Source organism: Centroberyx affinis, unplaced genomic scaffold (genome assembly GCF_046629955.1).
Source record: "Centroberyx affinis isolate AG114_WGS23_722 - 3 ecotype Tasmania unplaced genomic scaffold, CSIRO-AGI_Caff_v1 ptg003960l_1, whole genome shotgun sequence".
In the NCBI taxonomy this organism is placed as follows: domain Eukaryota; kingdom Metazoa; phylum Chordata; class Actinopteri; order Beryciformes; family Berycidae; genus Centroberyx; species Centroberyx affinis.
Genome location: NW_027281782.1, coordinates 43066 through 64382, shown reverse-complemented (window position 1 = coordinate 64382; position 21317 = coordinate 43066). Strand labels below are relative to the sequence as shown.

The window sequence follows — 21317 nt, the reverse complement described above, 5'->3', positions numbered from 1 at the left end:
AACAATGAGGACATTTTGTCAATCCTCCCTTCTACAAGAGGCTGTTTTAGTATTGGGAATTTGGTTTAGATTTAGAATTATGATGTGATGTGATGTGAGTGAGGGTCAAGGTTAGGGTTAAGTGTCAGGGAAGTGATACAGTCAATGGAGGGTATAGTGAAAAAGAGATAGAGGGTGGGGGAATCAGTGAAAGAGTGACAAAAGCAAGGGAGAGAGAGAAAGAGAGTGAAAGAGAAAGAGAGAGAAAATTAGAGAGTTTTAATGAGAGGGGTGAGAGATGAGTCATACCTCTGAGTTTCGGGAAACCCCTGACAAAGAAGTGCACTGAGGAACTTTTTTGCAAATGTGTGGAGTATAGGGATAAATTATTAGATCAATAGTATCGTATCACAGTGAGAGCTCAGTTTCATTCAGGGAATCCCCACTCATCACTATCCACACTACTCCTCCATCATTACATCAGACCACAGTGCGGCGTACCAGGAGCTTGGGGGAAATTAGATGATCCGCTGTACAATAGGCTGAACACTAATGCACCAATCTAATGATTAGGAAAATCAATAAAAGTGGATCAAAGATAAACCCATGACTCATTAAGAGGACCACGATTAAGCATTCAGGATACCACCCAGCCCATTATCAGTGCAGTTCTGGCTGCTGTATTTGTCTGATGTGAAGCAAATAGCAATGACACTAAAGACGGGTCTGGCGGCAGCTGTCTGATGATGATGTTTGCGTTTATGAGGTAGAGGAGGAAGAGGTAAAGGAGGTAGAGGAGGTAGAAAGGAGGTAAAGGGGCTGTGAGGCATTTGCCTTGTGCCAGATTTGAGTAAAGCAGTCAAATATGCTCTGGTTGAGAAAAAAAAAATCCACATTCTAATACACCTCTTATTTTAGATTAGACAAATTCTCCCTCTGGGCTACTCCTGTTGTGTATCCAATAAAACATTTTGTAAATCTACACAAACCTGATTTCCCTGAATGCTCTTTAGACAATTGATTTACAGAGTTAATTTATGATGTATGGCTGTGCCACGGGAGACCTTGCCCTGAGCAACAACACGGCCGCGAAAAAATTCTGCATAGCAGCACAATCCGCCGCTGGCTGAATTCCATAAACCTCTGGTGCTGATGTTGAGAAGAGGAGAAGAAAGGGAGGGGGAGGAGGGGGAGGGGGAGGAGGAGGCGGGATGGTGATGGGGATGGGGAGGCGGCTCCGCACCGCACTGCCCTGCTCCAAGTTGGGATGAGTCAAGCCAGCCTGAGATAGCCAATAGAACACAGGAAGTAAGGCGATTTTGCCTTCAAAATAAAAGCCAAAATGTGCCCGTTTTTATTTTTTATTTTAAAGCCTATAGGTATTGGAGTGTTCAGAACAATTGCATCAAAACACTATAGATTAATTATGAAGTGAAACTATATGTAAATTAGATAAAGATATGTAAAGATAATGGGAGTCCTAAGGCAATACAGTTAAACAGTTAAAACGGTTAAAATGATAGGCCTATATGTTTTGGGACTGAGCCTTTCCTTCTGTATTTTTTGACAGCCCTATATATGGCATCTTGCATAGTCTGAAATGACTTACATGTTTCCTAAATGACAAGAAACTATACTTTTATATACATTTTCTCGTTAGACATTTCACTTTGATACTTTGTAGCATAATACTAAAAAAAACTATTATTGGTGAATAAGGCTTTTATTTTGAGAATCCTGACCGGAGGTGCTATGTTTTATTCTGGGTAACTTGACACTGGTCCCAAGTTGAGGACAGTCGCTGTGTTGCTGCAGCGTGCAGAAGAGCCCCGAGGCGCATCAAACTACTGGGGAGGAGAGGAGCAACTCGCTTTCTCATTTGGTTTCCGCTTTGAGAGAGACGCTCAGACATTTTTATCCTTCTTGGTTGAGTTTGAGGGGAAAAGAAAGGCGTTTACTTCATAGGAATAGACACAGATATAGGAAAGTGGTGAGAATGGTGCAAGGCGGTGGGAGAGACAAGCGACAGGAGCTCCTCTGACTGATTTGTTCCTCCTTGGATGGATAGAGAGGAGGGCAGGTTTTCACATCTGAGCCCCTTCGGAAATGAATCAAACTGCGGATGCGTTGTGAAGGAAATCTCGGTTCTAGAGGAAGAATGATTTGCATATCTATTGCTTTTGTCTCCTGATTTTTCGGGGTTGATCGAGCTTTCAAGGCACATCACTTTCCAATTGATTAAATTTTTATTCATCATCCATAGATCTGGCGCCGGTGATCACACCCCTGGTTATTCAATCAAAGCTGATCACAGTTTGAAAGAATAGGTGAAAGAAGTTTCATAGGGCTATATTATGGAAAAGTAGAGCCTTTTGGTCTGTAACCGATTCTAAACTCGAGTCAAGAGAATTCCCTGTCTGATTTTAATTCGTCTTTTGACACTTGAACATGGCCATCAACACGGACGCCGAGTTCGAGAAGTCCAACTTGGGCGAGGGCGGAGGAGGCGCGCAGCCCGCCGAGTCCCAGGAGACGGAGAAACTTCTGGCGGTGACCACCGAGCCCGGCGGGAACGGGATGAAAATGTCCACCTCCTTCACCGTCAACATAGGCAGCGACAAGAACCTGGAGGCCGACCAGAACGGCCACAGTGTCCCGCTGAGGTCGGGTTCTGCCGGGCACCTGGCCACCGCTCCCCTCTCCCCGTCCCGGGTCAGTCTGAGCCGCACCTCCTCCACCGGGAACGCGGGCGTGCAGGAGACCCCGAAGCCCCGGGACTACCTCATCCTGGTCATCATCTCCTGCTTCTGTCCCGTCTGGCCCGTCAGCATCGTCGCGCTGGTGTATTCTATTATGGTACGTGTGTGTGTGTGTGTGTGTGTGTGTGTGTGTGTGTGTGTGTGTGTGTGTGTGTGCGTGTGTGTGTGTGTGTGTGTGTGTGTGTGTGTGTGTGTGTGTGTCTTTGGGTCAGGGGCGTCAATTCACTCAACCAAGGCCCCTTCATCCTGCTATCATTCTCCACCAGAACTTTCAATTTAGGCTATATTTCTGGGGCAGTAAATGGAGCAATGAGGATGACCGACATTATATGGTCAACGTGACAAATTAGGGTAACCCAATAACCCCCCTCCCTCCTCCCCAGATGAAGTCAAATTTAACAGTCCTGCTAATCTTTGAATATCCAACTCATCTCATCTCACTGTTGGGTGGTATTCAAAGAAATAGTTAATAATAATTTTGAGGTGACTTTATCCAATTTTTGGACATTAAGAAATGAGATGTAGTCTAGTAGTCCTGAATGATTCCCTAATGTGTTTTTTGAGATTCTTTTTTTTTTTATTTTATCTTTGCTTTTTGCTCATCATAATGATAAAAATGACAAAATCAGATTTGGACTCACAGATTTGGCTCAGGACCGGACCTATGCTACCCAATTGATGCCTATGGTTGGGGTGTGTGTGTGTGTGTGGGGGGGGGGGGGGGTCTACAAACCTCCAGCCATAATCCCACTGAGTTAAAATGGGGTAACATCTTGTTTAATATCTCAGAAATGTGTTTCACACCTAAGCGGCCCTATTCCATCTAATTTACATGATATTCATTTGAACAGACATCAGATGCAACATAGTTGATTGTATTTCTGTTGGCCTACTGCAATCGTAGCTTAATATTTAAGTCTGAAAGTCAAACTCGGTCTGGGACATTCTGAGGCTATAGAGTTATTTATGGTTCAGAGAAAATGATTATGAAAGACATTTCTATCCAATTACATCAAAACCTGGAAACTCCTCAGATACTAACTGGAATCTCAACAGAGCAATTGTGAACTTGAACACGATGTCTCATCCAAAAACCTCGTCTCCCTCTCAAGTGTTGCCTATTTTATTGACAAAATGCTGTGTTGGCGACCTTCACATCCTGTAGATTGTGCAGTGCAGTTGGCTCTGGGTCTGATGAACAACATTTACTGGTGGAGATGTTCCTGAGTCCAAACACCATATCCAGCACAGCACCAATAATGCATTTTAAATGAATATTTACTATCCAATATACTCTCAAAAAGTTTTCAGTTTTATTCGAATGTCTTTATCACACACGTGCAAACAGTTGGGCTCCCTGGGTGCTGCTGTGCGCTGTCAAACTCTAGAGTCTCACAAGGGCGAGCCTAAGTCCTATAGTTACCAGCTATAGTGTACATTATGTTTGTCTGACTTAAGTGCTTGAACAAAAAGGAGATTGGAGTTCCAAGGCCATTAGTCAGAAATGTCTGAGCTCTGAGTTGTTTGTGTGTCGGACTGTCTGCTGCAGTGCAGCCAGTCTGGACTACAAAAATGGCCGCTGGATCAGCCAGTTAGTCATGATCCTCTTGTGCTGGGAGAGGCCAGACAAAGGTATCTGGTAACTGTAATTTCATCTGACCGGGATATATTTATCAAATATTATCAACTATATTCTGTGCAACAGAACTGTGTTGGGCCCATAACCCAATAGATAGAAAACCATCCATTTATATATTTGTTTACATATTCTATATTTGAATGTTTCATCTTATCTTATAAGATAAAAAAAAAGATGTAGCTTTCTGGCATCTGACTTTGGTTTATTCAGTCTTAATGCTAGAATTCTACATTGTAAAAATGTTTCCCAAAATCACAACTACTGGACTTTGTATCTGAGTGACAGCTCAGGGTCATTTGGAGCTGTCGTGTATTTACTCAATTTACAATTTACAATTTCCCATTTGGCAGATGCTTTTATCCAAAGCGATGTCCACATGAGATTTTAATACAACACAAGCAAGGTTCTAGTCAGGAGAGAACAACAAGAGTAAGTGCCATAAAGCTAAGTTCTGGTCCAACAGGACATAGGTGCTATGAGGCAGTGCATAGAGGCAATGCATAGAGTGCATAGAGGCAGATAAAGAGGTTTTTTTGGGGGGGGGTTTTTTGGTAACACAGTCCATCAGGTGAGAAGGTGTTCACTAAAGAGCTGGGTCTTAAGCATTTTCTTAAAGATTGAGAGGGACTCTCAGTCTCGTTCCACCACCGAGGAACCACAGAAGAGAAGAGTCTGGCTAGAGACTTAAGGCCTTGTTGAGGTGGCAGCACCAGGCGCCGCTCCTTGGCTGAGCGTAGTGAGCGGGAGGGAGCGTAGACCTGAATGAGGGAGTTCAGGTAGGTAGGAGCCGTTTTGGTTGCTGCTTTGTAGGCGAGCATCAAGGACTTGAACTTGATGCGGGCAGCAACTGGGAGCCAGTGGAGGGATATGAACAGCGGAGTGACATGTGATCTTTTGGGCTGGTTGAAGACCAGACACGCCGCAGCGTTCTGGATCATCTGCAGAGGTTTGAGCGTACATGCCGAGAGCCCTGCCAGTAAGGAGTTGCAGTAGTCAAGGCGTGATATTATATGCGCCTGTACTAGGAGTTGTGCTGCATCACAACTCCTACATGCCCTGTACAACATTCCTGATGTTGTACAGGGAAAATCGGCATGACCGAGCAACAGAAGCACCATGCTCCTTAAAGGTTAGTTGGTCATCAATCATGACAATCTGAAAAGAACATTTACTCATTTCATTTCAAACAGAAAATTTACTCATTTCATTTTCATACACACACACACACACACACACACACACACACACACACACACACACACACACACACACACACACATACAGTAAACTCAGTACCTCCTCAACCTTCCCAGCTCAGAGGCTTTAAATGATTACAGGTCAGGTGCTGCCACTCAAATTCAAAATCCATCTTGTCAGACTTGCTGGTCGATCTGGTTTAGTGGCACTGACACTTGATTAATCCTCTCTCAGATTGTTCTGGGATGCTGAGAACGCTGGTACAAGATGCCTCTAAAGTTTCCCAATACAATGATAGCATGAGGTGGAGAAAGACACAGACAGTTGGTTATTCTGCTACTGTTTGACACTCTTTGTTCAGTAAATGTTGTCTGGGATATTAAACTACGACTGATTGATCTTTGCTTGGCTCTGGGCACACATATACTTAAACTCACTGGAATTAAAACATCACTTTAATCAAACAAATGGATTGTTTTGTTACAGAGATACAGAGTACAGTGTGCAAGTGAAGTTGAGAGGCAGCTGAAATCAAATTAATAAAAAATGACACTCCAATGGCTTTAAAGCCCCAGTCCAATTTTTCTCCTAAACCCTGATATGATTTGGCTAAAAGAGGCGGATGAGAGGATTGGCACATTTGACTGGAAAGTTGCTGATGTACTGAATTGTGCTTGCACTCAAATCTGAATCATTCATGCACACATCTCTTCTTTAAACTTACCATACTATCTGGAAACCGAATAATAGGCTTAAGTAGAGAGAGATGCTTACTCTCCTTTAATACCAGACCTGCCAACCTGTACACGCTAAGCAAAACAGCTCCGCATTTTGACATCAAAGTACACTGGTGCAAGTTGTTACTCTAAAACAGTGGTTCTCAACGTGGGGTCCAGGGACCACCAGGGGTCCTTGAGGGAGTTCCAGGGGGTCCCCAGCAAATGATGAATTGTTAAACTTCACTGTTATTTAATTTACAAGAAGTTAACACAATTAGAGAATGCAGAAGAATGAATATTTTGGTCATAGTTTCACTGTTATCTCTCTACCTACAATACAGGTAGTCATGGAATTCTGGACAAAATCATAACAATAAAAATATTCTCAGATTTGGGTCCAAATCAAATGGGGGTCCGTGGCCCTAATGTGGACTAAATTAGGGGCCCTTGATATAAAAAAGGTTGAGAATCACTGCTCTGAAATATGGCAAAAGAGCCTTGTTGTTTTTGTTACCTAACTGCTAAAAATTACATGAGACATGAAACTGAGGCATGATATCATTCTCCCAGCCAATCAGCACTCTTGACTTCAGTATGTCCCTCCCCCCTCCCTCCTCACAAGGAATCCCCCTCTCAGTTTTCCTCCAGTGGACAAAACTGGAAATCCTGCAACTTTTTATACGTAATTACCTTAGAATCCCCTGGCTGCGTACAAAAGGTCTTTCGCTGACTGACAAAATCCAGACAACCTGTGTGCTTTTTCCTTGAAACTGAGAAGTCAGGGTCCAATCCCCTGCTGAGGCAAACTAAACCTCTTTGCTCAGCACTCAATATCACAAAATTGTCCAAGTGATAAAGCCCTACTACAACATACTGATTTCATGTCATCTCTCCCCCAACAGTGTTGCTCCACTCAGGGGCAGAACTGCATGGCAGGATAACAGCAGTGTAGTAGAAACTGCGGAAAGGAGAGAATGTGTATCAGGAATTGCTATAAAGTTTTCAAAGGGTTCAATTTATTGTAAAAACTGTGAAATGAAGCACCAGATACATTTTAGATTAAATGGAATTCCACCAAAATTGGCTTTCAGGATGCCATTTTGCAGAAGCAGACATTTTCCTTAAATTTCACATTTTGGAAAATGGAATCATATATCATCAAAACTTTACTTACTTTACTTATACTTTTGTAGAACAGCAATGGATCTAATACCTCTTTAAGCACTTCAAAAGGCCAACAAAATTGGAAGAAGGCACACTGTGTTTAGCTGCTGCTACCCATCTCCATTTTCAAGACTCTGAAATTGAGCCATATGGGCTGATGGTACAAAAGTGCTGATAGGCAGCTGTACTTGAGTATTAAATGAAGTGTGAAGCAGTTAATGGTTGTTTACATTTGTATTGCTTGTAAACTTTGGAACCAAATAGACCTGCATATTCACCTCTGTTGGTATCTGAAACCTGGCAGCAAACTATGATCCATCAGCAAGTCCTAGTTTTCAAAAATCTGCATATCTTTAGAATATACCATTTAAGCCGTTTGTGAAAAGTGTGTTTGTGAAAACTGAGACAAAATCGCCATGTTAGAGCCAACTCAGAAGTGAGGAATCTTTTGTGTGACTGGCCGTCTGTGCCACATCATTTGATGTGCGCTCCACTATGTTGATGAGACAAGAGAGACAGGAGAAAAGGTTGTTTAATGAGAGCGGAACAGAAATCCTAGGGTTTTGACAGTCATGTAATTTGCACTCTGCATTAAATGTCTGACAGCATTGTACCAGGAGTCTTTCAGTACCCTCTGTGACAGAAATGTCAGGATATTACTTGTGTTGGTTGGTGGCAGCTTACTTGGTAGCTTCACTACCTTTTGGGTTTCAGCACAGTTTAGTTCTGACAGTGTACAGCAGCCAACACTCAAATCCACAAAGAAACCGGGCGAAGGCAGAGCAGTAAAACCATTAGTTCTGTAATATCACTCCAATGGGCAGTGGACACCAAAGGGACTATCAAGCAGTATCCATGAGACAGCCTGTCCTTCACTGAGCCATCATCTTGAACCCACTGACATTCACAGCTCAGCCCCTTGCTAATGACATGGACAGTGTGTGTGTGTGTGTGTGTGTGTGTGTGTGTGTGTGTGTGTGAGTGAGAGAAAGAGAGAGACAGAGCGAGAAACAGAGCAAGAGACACAGAAAGAGAGGGAGAGGGAGAGAGAGAGAGGGGGGGGCTTAGATAGAGGGCAAGGGAGAGAGAGAATGAAGGAGGGGGAAACTAGAGCTGGCCACTAACTCAATAGAAGGCGAGAGAAGTCAATTTAGTTTTTGTGCAGAGGGCACATTGCAGCAGTTAGCCAGCTCCATGGCAGCGATCAACATCCTTTCTCTGTCCTGGGGATGTGGAAAGGGGATACGGGCCTAGCAAAGGAGATCAAAACATCATTCGCTACAAGGGCGGATGGCTGTGAGAGAGACAGCAAATGGCTATAAAGTAGTTCCTATCACTGGATTACAATGGAATTGAATCAGATAGCATTGTGATGTCTGCTCTGCTAAGTGCGAGCGAGACAGAGCAGCGAACGCAACAGAAGATTACTTCACTCATTGTGAACAAATGTAAACTAATGTGGTTAATACCATATGATATAACCCTTGGGTGTGAGTTCACTGCTAACTTGTAATATTCTCCTCGCCCATGTGAAATGGATACTTTTGGAAAGTTTGAACGGAAGAAAAGATCAATTGGTTCAACTCCTGTTCGGGTGGTGAGAGCAGGTCAGGGGGAACAGCCTGGTCCCCTGAAATGTTGTGAAACGAACACAGCGTCTTAAAATCCAAATACGTGTTTTGTGCATGAAAAGTGAGAGAAATACGTTTCTCCACCACAAAAGGATTAGGATAAATTTGCCCCCAACTCTAACAACCACAGTTCAATTCCCAACTCGTGAAGAAGTTTTCTAATTTGAGTGAAGTTTAAATTTTTAGCAAAAGTTTTTATTTCATATATGTAACCATGACCAAAGCCTAACCCTAACCTTAGCTGCCTAAACTTTACTAACCTTTTCACGTGACAAGGGGGTGTACATGGCGAATCCAATTCATGCTATGGTCACATAGTCCTTGAAACTGCATTGAGAGGGAAAGCACTCAGCACTCTAGGCAAAGTATCTATTTGTGATAACCAATGCACAGAAATCAAACAAATGAGATAAGTATCCATGTTTTAATCTTATAAATGAACCAAAGCAAAGTAAAATTAAGTAGCCTATTGAAGCCCCATTTAGCCTTTTTAAGAGAGTCAGCATGTTTGTGCACTGGCAGTTGGTGCATTGTAACAACAGGACCACCAAACGTTACATCCATCATCATCCAGCAGCACTTCCAGCAGCAGGTCCACCTAAAAGCCGACTTCCAGCTGTCGGCGGACGGAGCCGAGCGGCCGCAGGTCCGTGACAGATGCTCCGGTGGTGAAGGTTTGCGGCTGGCAAACACAGAAGATGTGCAGTCAATTATGGGGAGTGGAGAGGCAGGGGTAATAGGCTTTTATTGCCCAGACCAGCCTATCCCAGTAATGGGAAGGCCAAAACTGCAGGACCGTTATTGCACGCTCGGCAGATTTGCCTGTGAAATATGGGCTAGCAAGGCTGCTGCTGGATGGATGGCTGTGTCTGCGTGTGTGTGTGTGTGTGTGTGTGCGCGTGTGTGTGTGTGCGTACGTAGGTAAATGACTTCTTATTAGCAATCTAATACTGCAGCAATAGTGGGGGAGCACTGCATACTTTTGTAGCCAATTATTCGAACAAAACCTTTGATAAGAGGCCCGGAGGAAACGTACAGGAGGGATAAGGGTAACTGCTCAGTATTCATCATTTGCAATGTTAAGCTTGTGCTAGTAATTACATTATCAGGCCACAGCGGATGAATTGAATAGAAGTAAAGCTAATACTGTGATGTTGTGGATATGTGAGACTGCAGTAATTGTACTAGCATGTGTTGAAACCCCAATTCTCACACCGTCTCCTCCATGTTCTTCCTTTCACGGAGGGAAGCTGCGGGGACCTCATGACATTTGGAATTATTTGCTCCTGTTTCAAGTCTTCTTTAATGTTCACAGTGAGAAAGTGACGTTGTGCCACATCATTTTAATTCATGATTGTGTGTTTCTTGCATTCTGTCTTTTCACTAGCAGAGTAATTCCAAGTTAATTTAAAACATGTACAGCATCTAAGGGCAAATTTCAGAAAATGGTGAGTTCATTGTGGCATCTCCTTAAAATGTGGTGGTTTTCATGTATTTCTGATATCTAAGGATATACAGTGGAAGCTGATGGCAGTTAAATCACCACAAGCCAGAGAGAGTTGCTGGTTACAACTTCACTATACAAAATATTTTTCTATCATTAGAAAGTGTGTGTATATCAGCCCTATATGCCTTGATGTTAGCTATTGTTCTCATGCGTTTTTTGACTTTTCACCCATAAATTTCTAAGATTCATGATTCCTATTTTCATTGTTGGTTTTCTCATGATACCCACATGTCTGATTTCAGTTAAACATCACAGTTAAGTGGTTGGTATGGAACCTTACATGCTTTTAGTATGGCAAGTCTTCCGCTTAGATAATAAATGCACTACTCTATGTATGTATTACTCCCTTCAGCCGTACAAGCAAATGTGTTTGAAACTTTGAAATGTCACAGTGTCTTTGCCATCAGCTTACCTGAGCATGTCCCCTTCTCCCACATATAGCCCATTCAGGCCTTTCTCTGGCATGAATCCAGCACTTGCAGAGTTATAGCTCATATTTGTTATGGAAGGACAAGGAGGAGACAGTTTCATCAAGGGATGAAAGTCAGAATTGGGGTAATAACACACGTGCCTAGTACAATTTGAGAGTGCACTTGTGTGATATCTTAAACGGCCACAGTATTGTGTATTACATTGATTGAAAAAGGGGGCGCCACAACATTTGTTTAATTGTCTGTACGTTACGCACAATATGTCAGATGTTGCTGATTTGATTTTGATGAAATTTAGGGGAATGATGCATCTTATCAGGCCATCATTCTAAATAAGAATTTGTTCTTAATTGACCTGCCTGGTTAAATAAAGGTTAAATAAAAATAAAATAAAAATGATTACTCCATTTCAACAGTTCAAAATATAACTGATTGCGTTAAGCCACAGTGTTTGTTTAATTGTCTGTACATCACGCACAACATCTTGGACACAGGTGAATAGCACCTCCTCTTCCTCCTCTTCTTTTTCCATGCCGCGGACAATTGAAAAACATGAGGTCATATAATTTATACTTAGTGCCCCACTACAGCTCTGCATCATTTGTGTGAGATGGCATGTTTATTGTTTACTCATTCCTCCTCAGACAGATCCAGCCAAACTTTCTCCTGTTAGTTTCTCCTTTATTAGTCCTTTCACTTCACAAATATCTGACACTGGTTTAGTTATGTGCTGGACTGGAGATTCACTACTTTTTAGATCTATAATAATGAGCCAGTTTGTTTTGACAAAGACATTATAATTTGCAAAATGCTCTGATTTGATAGTGGTGTGCTGTGATATGAACAGAGTCAACAAATGTGAAATTTACCAGACCCAGTTGGTCACATATTACTGTTGTGCCTCATGAATTTCAGAGGAAACCATGGAAAAGCCACATCTTCTGGGGCGGATTATGTGGACAGCCTCATTATTAGTGTATCAGTATAAGGATGATGTCTGAATTTTAATATTTCAGATTATGTTGTGTTGTCGAGGAAGCAACACTTTATCGGGTTCATAGAAGAAATACATTTCATAGCTCCAAAAGTGAAAATGGTGTTATGATAATCCTCAATAATTGTGATCAGATACAATGTTGAAAATTTTAGATTTAAAGTGGAGCTTCTATTATGAGAAGTGGCAGAGCTAAAAATACAAAGGAAGCAGTTGAACTCCGCATTTTATGCATGGATATCCACATTTGAAAATGATGAAAATCATATCGGCATGAGCAGCAGCTCTTTTTATCAGCTACAGTTACTGAGTGGTTGGCAGTTTGTTGTTTCCAGTGCACAAGTTGACCAAGATATAAACAACAATCAAAATCTATGGACCGTAGCGGTTTACAGCTCCAAGAGTGAAAATCATGGGTCAGACAGCTCTGATCATCTGAGCGCATGGAGTGGTTTGCCAATTTAATGGAGATTCAAGGGTAAAAATTAACAGAATTTTAAATCCAATAGAATGGACGGAGTGCTAAAAGCTCTATAACTTAGCAAGTATAACCCCAAACACAGTATAATTTTATATATCTTCACAAATCTAGTGATATGAAATTGAAACAGTCTCTAGCTTGAAATTTGAAAAAGGCCCCAGAAAATCAATTAAAATTCCCATAAGTCAAAAAGAAAAATCAGTTGAATACACTGCTAAAGAAGGACAAATATAGTATAAAATGAAATTTGAATAGAAATTCTAGCATGAATCTGTACCAGTAGAAGCAAATTTAAATGGATAGAATGAAGAATAAGATGTTGTATAGGAAATAATGGATATAAATGTTTAAAATAAATAATTATTTGACGCCAATCCGCTTGTACAGTGCTCCTTGCTCTCCATTATTAATGACAGGACGCTGGAGAGAAAGAGAGCACTTACAGACTTACTAATCCCCCCACCCCCGCCTCTCCTGAACTGGAGTGGGAGCAGTCGCATGAACTAGGGCGATGTGTGTGTGTGTGGGTGTGTGAATGGTTGGTGTGTACGCTGGCAGCACACTAAACACTAGACGAGACACTTTCATTGCAACAGGGTAGAATTTCCCATTCAGAAAACAAATATGACCAGGCTTACCTTTCCCTCTGAATCAATACAGACATTAATCAGCACAAGTGAAGGGTCCCTCCTATTAACCACACACACACGCATGCGCACACACACTCACACACACCTCACATTGCCTGTCAGTCCCTGAAGCACATCAAACAGGGATGTACACATAAAACCAGGATGCGCACATAAAAGCATATCTTTACTTGTCTTACTTATCTTCCATATGATGGATGGAAAATACAGTGGAAACAGTCTTTAAAGGATCTTTTTGCTGTAAGCAGGCTCAGGCTAACTAGGCAATGTTTTTGAAAGGGGCTTCCATTGATTTAAGGTGCTGATGTGGCTTTTCTCTGTGATGTGAGTCCAGATCAATACGAGCTCCACCGGGACACTGCTTCTACCAGAGCCTCACATTGCAGCACTGGAACTGAGAAGCTGAAGTACGTGTGTGTGTGTGTGTGTGAGAGAGAGAGTGAGAGAGAGATTGCATGCCACGACAAGATCTCTTACATGTGACAGAAATTCAAGTGAATTATCTCGCTCTGCAGCAATAAGTGTTTTTACAAGTATTCCACTTGCATTCATCCTAGACAGTTAAGGTCATATATAGGATACTCTGTTGAAATCAGTCCTCTATCCAAATCGTTAATATTCCCATAATAAATGAATAAAGATAATAATGAATATTAACTCAGAAACATAACTGACACAGACTGCAAATCCAGTTATCACTTTCATGAATGTGATGAGAGAATGTGTGCGTAATTGTAAATGGGATGTGGTGTTTATGTGTCGCTTACTCAACAAGAAAACTTGAGACTTTCAAAACAATATCAGCATATAGAAGAGTATGAATGTAAATGCACTTATTGTTTATTTAAGAGGCTCCTGGTTCAAAGCATCGCCCAGGGTTACACCGTCCCCACCCATCTCCCCCAAGTGAGACAGTGGGAGACAGAGAGGCTCATGGGAGTGAAAGGGTGAAGTAACTACTAGGGGAATAGAGGGAGGGGAGGGACATAAGGAGAGCGAGGGCTTCTCTCTCTCTCTCTCTCTCTCTCTCTCTGCAGTGTAATTTTATCTTCTACTGACTGCTACACATGAACTGTTAAGGCTTGGACGTTCTTTTCACTGAGAGTGTTGCACCTCATCTTCCCATTATGTAACTTTCTTTGTAATTGCACCTCTCCTTCTGGTTGCTTGAGCTCAATTTTTTTCTACCATGGTGAAATTCAAGCCACGTTTAGCGAGGGGTGTAGCTGTGAGAGGCAGATGAGTCAATGTTTGATGCCCATTGACAATTCAAAACTGTTTCTGAACTGCTGAACGGGCCTTAATAGGTCATCGTTGGTTTTGTTGGTATAATATAGATTTGTTTTGTATTCCACATAGGGTTAATAACTATTTCTTTTACTAGCATTTGGTAGCTTTACTGAGAAAAGTGCCCTACAAAACACATAGCAGTATAATTCAATATTGATAAGGTGAGTGAGAGATCCATTTCCTATACAGTACATGGCTCATGGCTTAAGAGGGCTAGTTCAGCACCATGGACAGTACCTAAAGTTCAAGCAGTTGAGAAAAGTAAATGATGGCGGCTACACAGGCACAAGTGCATGCCATGCCTTCATGACATGGTGAGTTTGAATCCAGAATATGGTCTTTGTTGCATGCAATCCCTTCAGCCTCTCTCTTTCTTGTAACTCCCCACTCTACACTGAGTGTAAACATTAGTGAAGCCTTCCTAACATTACATTGCCCCCCCTTTTGCCCTCAGAACAGCCTCACTTCATTGTGGCAGGACTCAACAAGGTGTTGAAAGTGTTCCACAGGGACGCTGGCCCATGCTGACTACAGTGTTTCCCACAGGCTGGTAGTGGCAATCTACTCTGAATAGCTTCCATCTCATCCCACAGATGACTCAGATGAATTGAGATCTGGTGACTGGGCAGCCGCTGCATCAAGCTGAATTCATTGTCATGTTCGTGGAAACATTCCTGGACAATCTTAGCCTTGTGGCACGGAACGTTATCCTGCTGAAAACATCCATTCACAGATGGATACACTGCTGCCATGGAGGGATGCACCTGACTGGCAGTGATGTTCAGATATCTCGTGTTGAATTGTCAAAATAAATACAAAAATAAAGACCACTGGATAGTTATACACGGAACGTGTTGTTTTAGTTAGTGAATTAATTTTAGTTAGTTTAGTTCTTTAGGACTAGTAGAGATCTGTTTTTTGCTATTGATTTCTTTGCAATTGTGTGTATGTGTGTGTGAGTGAGTGTGCGTGTGTGTGTGTGTGTGTGTGTGTGTGTGTGGCATGTGTATAACAAAGTGACTCCTGGGAGACTATTGCAGGGTTAAAGGCAAACCAAAGCTAATGGGAAGATCGTGACATCACCCTTGTATGATTTGTCATTTGGGGACTCACGGTCAAGAAAGCAATGCACAAGGTCAAGGGATTCCCATTCATCATGACTCTCGCTCTCTCTCACACACACACACACACACACACACACTCACACATCATCCTGTCTCCTGACATAAAGCAATATACATACGGCATTAAGTTGATATACAACCCCTTCACGCTGCTGCATTCATCTGCTCAGTCCAATAGGCTTTGCATGTCACATCCTTCCATCAATCCCAAATTGCTGTTCTGAAATAGACGATACGCTGTTCACAGATGAGAATAAATGAATGTTTATTAAATTCGTATTCTACCTTATGGGACTCTATGGCACCTACTGCACCTACAAGTGTCGTTCCCCCTTTAAAACAGTTTCGCTGTCGATTAATGGAGAACCAGCTGATAAATATTTCAAAGTCCAAATCCCGGTGAGAGTGCTGCTAGTGAGAATCAAGCTTTTGTACGTTGGAAGGAACGTTCTCAGGGTGATGTGTGGGAGAACCATGGTGTTGTCCGTCTTAGTTCTGGGGTTGTAAGTGTGCAGGTAAAGTAAAAAGGTAAAGTATCCCTGAGGTTTGGGTTTGCCGATGTGCAGGATGGTGAGACATAATAGTTTTGCATAGATAGAACATAGATAGAACATAGATATGACGGTGATTGAGATTGAGAAATGCCATTATGAAGCTTTGCGTCAATTCAGGCACAACCAATCACGTTGGACACTTCAAACAAGGCGGTTCATTTGTTCATCCATCCCTCATTCATGGCTGTGGTTCTTACTTGCCACACACTGCTGTTGACTGGCTGCGCTGCTTCTCCCTTCTCCACCCCAGCCTCCTCCCCTCTGGTTCCTTATTAATTAAATATACTTGTGATGGCATGTTTCTGTAGGCTCTTCTTGAAATTATGCATATATCACATGATATTTGTCTGCTGGGTTCTGTTCTGTAAACCCCTGGGACCTTTGATTGCGCTCCCCGTTGAACCGCCATATACAGCTGTGTAACCGTTCATACAACAACGGTTTTAACTTCATGATGAGAGCGTTCCTGGCTGAATTGCCTATAGAATTGTAGTTTTGCCTATTGTATGTTTTCCTGCAGTGACTGTTTTAATTCTGTGCTTTTATAACTGCATGATGTTGAGGTTTTGTTAGATCTTGGCTGCACTCCTTGATCCCCCTCTTTAAGGAGAATACCAGTCGGTTTCATTACTCAGTTATTACTCATCTCATACGCCCTAGGACAGTTAGATTTGTCGTAGTGAATATCCAGGAATGGATGATACAGACAAAAACAAAAGAAAACAATTTGTCCCACTCCCTGGCCTGTGATCTTTAGCTCTTATCTTCAATTCTCTTTCAAGCACCTCTCTCTTATATGTTCACTGTCTGGGCAGAGAAATATTATCAGGGCACTTTGGCTCTTACGCTTGCAATCTTTGCTGTTGGCTGCTTGTAATGTTGGTTATCAAGGATCTGAAGCTTATTCTGTCATTGCGCTCATTGCAAGTCAGTTTGGAAAAGCATAGTGCTGTAAAACGTAAATACAAATGTCATGCACTGAAAAAGATGAAAATAGTGACTGAGAACACCCGGGGGATTTTATGGGAGTTTGGTTGTAGTTTGTTCCAGGTGTTTGGTTTAGAACTATTAGCTCTATTTAAAAATGGAGCTCATGTGGGTGTAGAAACTTAACAAACTTGGTATGATTAATATATATTATATATTAATATAATTAAGCATTTCTAATGTTACAAGTTGTTTGTATTCCAGTGTTTCTGAGTGTTTCTGACAAGTTTCTGAGGTGGCAAACTAAGTGTAGTAACATAATCCATGGAGATGTGTGCGTCTTCAAACATTTTGTTAGTCATCGCCTAATAAACCATTTAAAATCCAAATGCTAATGTGACATTTACTGAAGTCTCTGTGTTCCATGTGTTGTGTGTTGACATTTTCTTCTGTTGTGGGTTTCCTGTAACCCTAAAGCCCCAATTCCCCATGATTCAAGAGTTAACAGGAAAACTCACAACATCTGATGTCTCTATCGTTTGTGCAATGACTTAATCACCCAAAGGAACCTTGTGGTGACACCCAGTGCATGTGTGTGTCTGTGCCTCCTTTGCAGTCCAGAAACAGCCTCCAGGCGGGGGATATGGACGGGGCCAAGAGGCTGGGTCGCCTGGCTCGCCTGCTCAGCATCGTCTCCATCGTCCTGGGCCTGGTCATCATCATAGTCTACGTCTCGGTCTCAGGTACAGAAACAAATACAAGCAGTCTACATTTACTGGGCCTCAGTTTAACAAGATATCACCATATGAATTTTGAAAGGTTCTAAAAGACTGAGGCAAAACTTACTCAGTGGATGACATCTGCACGTCAAAACTGTAGAGACTCAGTGCTGCCAGTTTTGTTTAGCCAAATGAGGCCCAATGTAAGTTATTTTTTTGTTTAGCCAAATGAGGCCCAATGTAAGCATGTGCTGTATGTAGAAAATATGTCTTTTGCTTACAATATCTTATCAGTATAGAAAGGATAAGATCGTAAACTGATGTATGGTGTATGTGTGCATGGTCACTAGACACACAGGGTTTTAACAACAAGTGTACAACAACAAAAAATATACTGCATTACCATTACAGGGTGATATATGATACTATCACACAAGCATGAGATGTGTGTGCTTGTGTGTGTCCCAACTCAGCACATTTACAAGCTTTGTGTGTGTGTGTGTGTGTGTGTGTGTGTGTGTGTGTGTGTGTGTGTGCGTGTGTGTGCGTGTGTGTGTGTGTGTGCGTGCAGATTGATTTAGCACTGCAGCGATTGTAGTGGGCTGACTGTGCGGCAAGGAGAAATGCCCTGCTGCTCAAAGCCCTTAACACTGGGTATACCAGTCAAAATACTGGAGGAATGGACTTGGTTGTAAGTTTAATCTTCTGTCTCTCTTTCTGACCCCCCCCCCCCCCCCCCCCCCCCCCCCCCCATCTCTCTTTTACAGTAACCCAGTGACCTGGGGAAAAAGGAGTCGTGAAAGCCAAACCACAGATGCAACAAGAAAAAAACAAACCGATTTTGTCCATTCAAAAGAAAAAAATACATCCTAACCCTATGCCATATTGTAATTACATCAAAACCACCCTCAGAAAGCAACAAAATAGCCCGCTCATAGGAGGAGTAGGTATAGCAAATAAACAAATGAAACAAAAAAGATCCAGAGATGCATGCAGTTAAATCCAGTAACATTTGCTTGACATAAATAAAGAAAAACCTGATGTAAAATTGTTCAGGGAAAAACGGGGGTGGGGTGGGGGGGTGGGGGGTTAGGAGGACTCACATGTGTCTCTCTTTGGAATAACAGACTTCTTAAAATGAAGAGGATGATCTATGAAGAGAGAGTGAAGAGGAGAAAAAGAAAAAGAATGACTTTTTCTATGTCAGGAACGGGGCAACTTTCAAAACGGACTCTGGGTTTGGACTTCAAACTTCGAACAGCTGCATATAACCCACATATATTCCCTGTTGAAACACTTGCATTCAAAGCATATACAGCTACAGATATATTTGAAATATGGATATATGGATATATAGATGTACATTTTATAAACTGTTTGTATGATGAGTGGTGCTGGGTTTGTTAAGACTGTCATGATGGCTGCTTTGTCAGCACTTGGATTATCAGTGGAAATTCCAAGGGTTTGTGAAGGGGGCAGGGAAACAATTTTTTTTTAATTTGTGTTATTTATTTTATATAATTCTTTTGGACAAAAAAAAAAAAAATTGAGACCAAGTGCATGCCTGAATGTAGATAACCAAAGTTTTCCATTTGGTTTGACTATCATTAGTTTTCTTATTGAGGAGTCAGAGAGGCTAATGGCGAGCACATGGAAGAGTGATTTGTGTATATTCTGTGGGAGTCCAGACACTGTCGAATGCGTGTGGACTTTGATCAAACCCTGTTGTACCTCCCTTCACCTCTGGAGCCTTGCCTTGTTTTGGGAGGGGCCCGACTATAACAATGAGCATGCCCACCCTCCCTCCATCTTTAAATTCTTTCCATTCACTTTAACTCCTCTCATCCACACAGCCAGACTTTGTGGCTGCCACTCCTTTACTTCTGTCTCTCCCTCTTTCCATCCCTGCCACCCTCCATCTCACACTCCACACTCCCTTTTCCATCTCAACTCTTGCCACCCTTTCTAATCCTTAACATCCTTACATTATAATACTAAGACTGTTATATGTCATTGTTTCACTGAATGTCCTTTCCGCCCCTTGTATTGGTATGACATGTATTTATATGGGAAAATATATATGCAATATGTAGGCATGCTATGGGCCAAACAGGCCGACCAGGTCATTTATTTTTTTGTAATATTGCTGCAATAATCCTCATGTACAAAGGAATATCACTTTTGAGTTTGACTGAGTAATTGGCAGCATTTAAATCATCTTTCTTTACATTGCAAGAATGATAGATTGTATTTGTCACATTGTCAGAGAAAAGTCACTGTATTATGTCCCATGTGGCTCCACAGGACTGTTCTATTGACACACTACAGGCTTATGCTACAAATATATGTTAAGTCATTGTAAGCATTATTTTCAATCCACAGCTTTAATTTAGGCATACATGTTTCTTTTAGATTTATGCAGTTGAAATCAGGAATAATTTAGACATCTATTCATATTATGTCCCCTTAAAGTGAAAAAAAACCAAAACAAACTTGAGTGATAGTATTTCATTGGGTGCCAATGGTTGTTTTGTTAAGGGCTCATAGGTTAATAGTGAAACAGGGAGAAACAGCAGCTAATTAACACCTGATGACAGATGACATTTATCAGACTTCGAAAATGAGGTTGTTGGATACAAACTATGCAGCCTTTTCCTGAGAGATCAGAAGCTCTGGCAAGTTCTAAAATGAAGATCATCAATGTAAGGCTGAAGAACAAATGCAATCTGTCAAATACTACCACAATATAGCACAATGTTTTGTGCAAAATGGCTTTTTATCAATTCCATTCTAAGGCAACGCAAATCACAATTGTACATAAAGGTCATATTGTTAAATCTTTATCCAAACATCTGAAAGCAGCGAAATCCAAAGATTTTCCACAATGTTTACTACCAAACTAAAGAAAATATTACATTTCATTGTTACTGAAATGACAACATATACTGTATGTCATTTGTACTGACCACCAAAGCCCAGCTTAATTGTGCTTACAGAGCTAATCTGTTTTTACAAGACATACAGTACTGCTGGAGTGTTGAAGATCACACTTTTCCATCTCTGAAACTGGTGGTCTGGAGCAAAAGGACTAGCCTAAGCACTGCGCTGTCAGTAAAACAGTTCAAACTTTCAGTTCATTCCTAAATTTTACTGTATAATTTTCTTTTCCAAAATATGTATGTGCCAGTTTTCCATCTCTGATGTGTACATTTTTGCATGTCTGGAATAAATGTTACCATGCATGGTCCACGTTTTGCCTTTTGCTGATATGTCATGCTGACAGCTTGTATTTGCCTGAGATGAGTTTAGGGCGTCAACAACAGACTACCTGCTCATCTGTGCACTTTATCAACTGGTGCAAAAACTACAGCACATTTCATCAAAGGTGCAGTATAGTCATGGGCAGGGAATGAGGGAGAAAATTAGCGCTTAGCAAGCACAGTTTCTTTGACTTATCTCACACATACATAAAGCAGGTCCCGATACACGCTTGTACCATGAAGCACACAAGCACACACACCTCCATTTTTCATGCTCTTGGCAGCCACAATT

The 21317-nt window shown here is 41.7% G+C and overlaps 1 protein-coding gene across 1 annotated transcript; it reads left to right on the top strand.

Annotated features, from left to right (window-relative positions):
- Positions 1-2427: 2427 nt before the first annotated feature.
- On the top strand, positions 2428-17872 carry LOC139663249 (trafficking regulator of GLUT4 1). Its single transcript, XM_071541870.1, has 2 exons — positions 2428-2835; positions 17663-17872. The coding sequence occupies exons 1-2, from the start codon at positions 2428-2430 to the stop codon at positions 17870-17872; spliced, it is 618 nt and encodes a 205-aa protein (XP_071397971.1).
- Positions 17873-21317: the final 3445 nt, after the last annotated feature.

Bases quoted from the DNA above. Each gene is read 5' to 3' on its own strand.
- LOC139663249 (XM_071541870.1), top strand. From the start codon at position 2,428: ATGGCCATCAACACGGACGCCGAGTTCGAGAAGTCCAACTTGGGCGAG. The intron at 2,836-17,662 runs GTACGTGTGTGT...CCTCCTTTGCAG, and splicing joins CGCTGGTGTATTCTATTATG to TCCAGAAACAGCCTCCAGGC.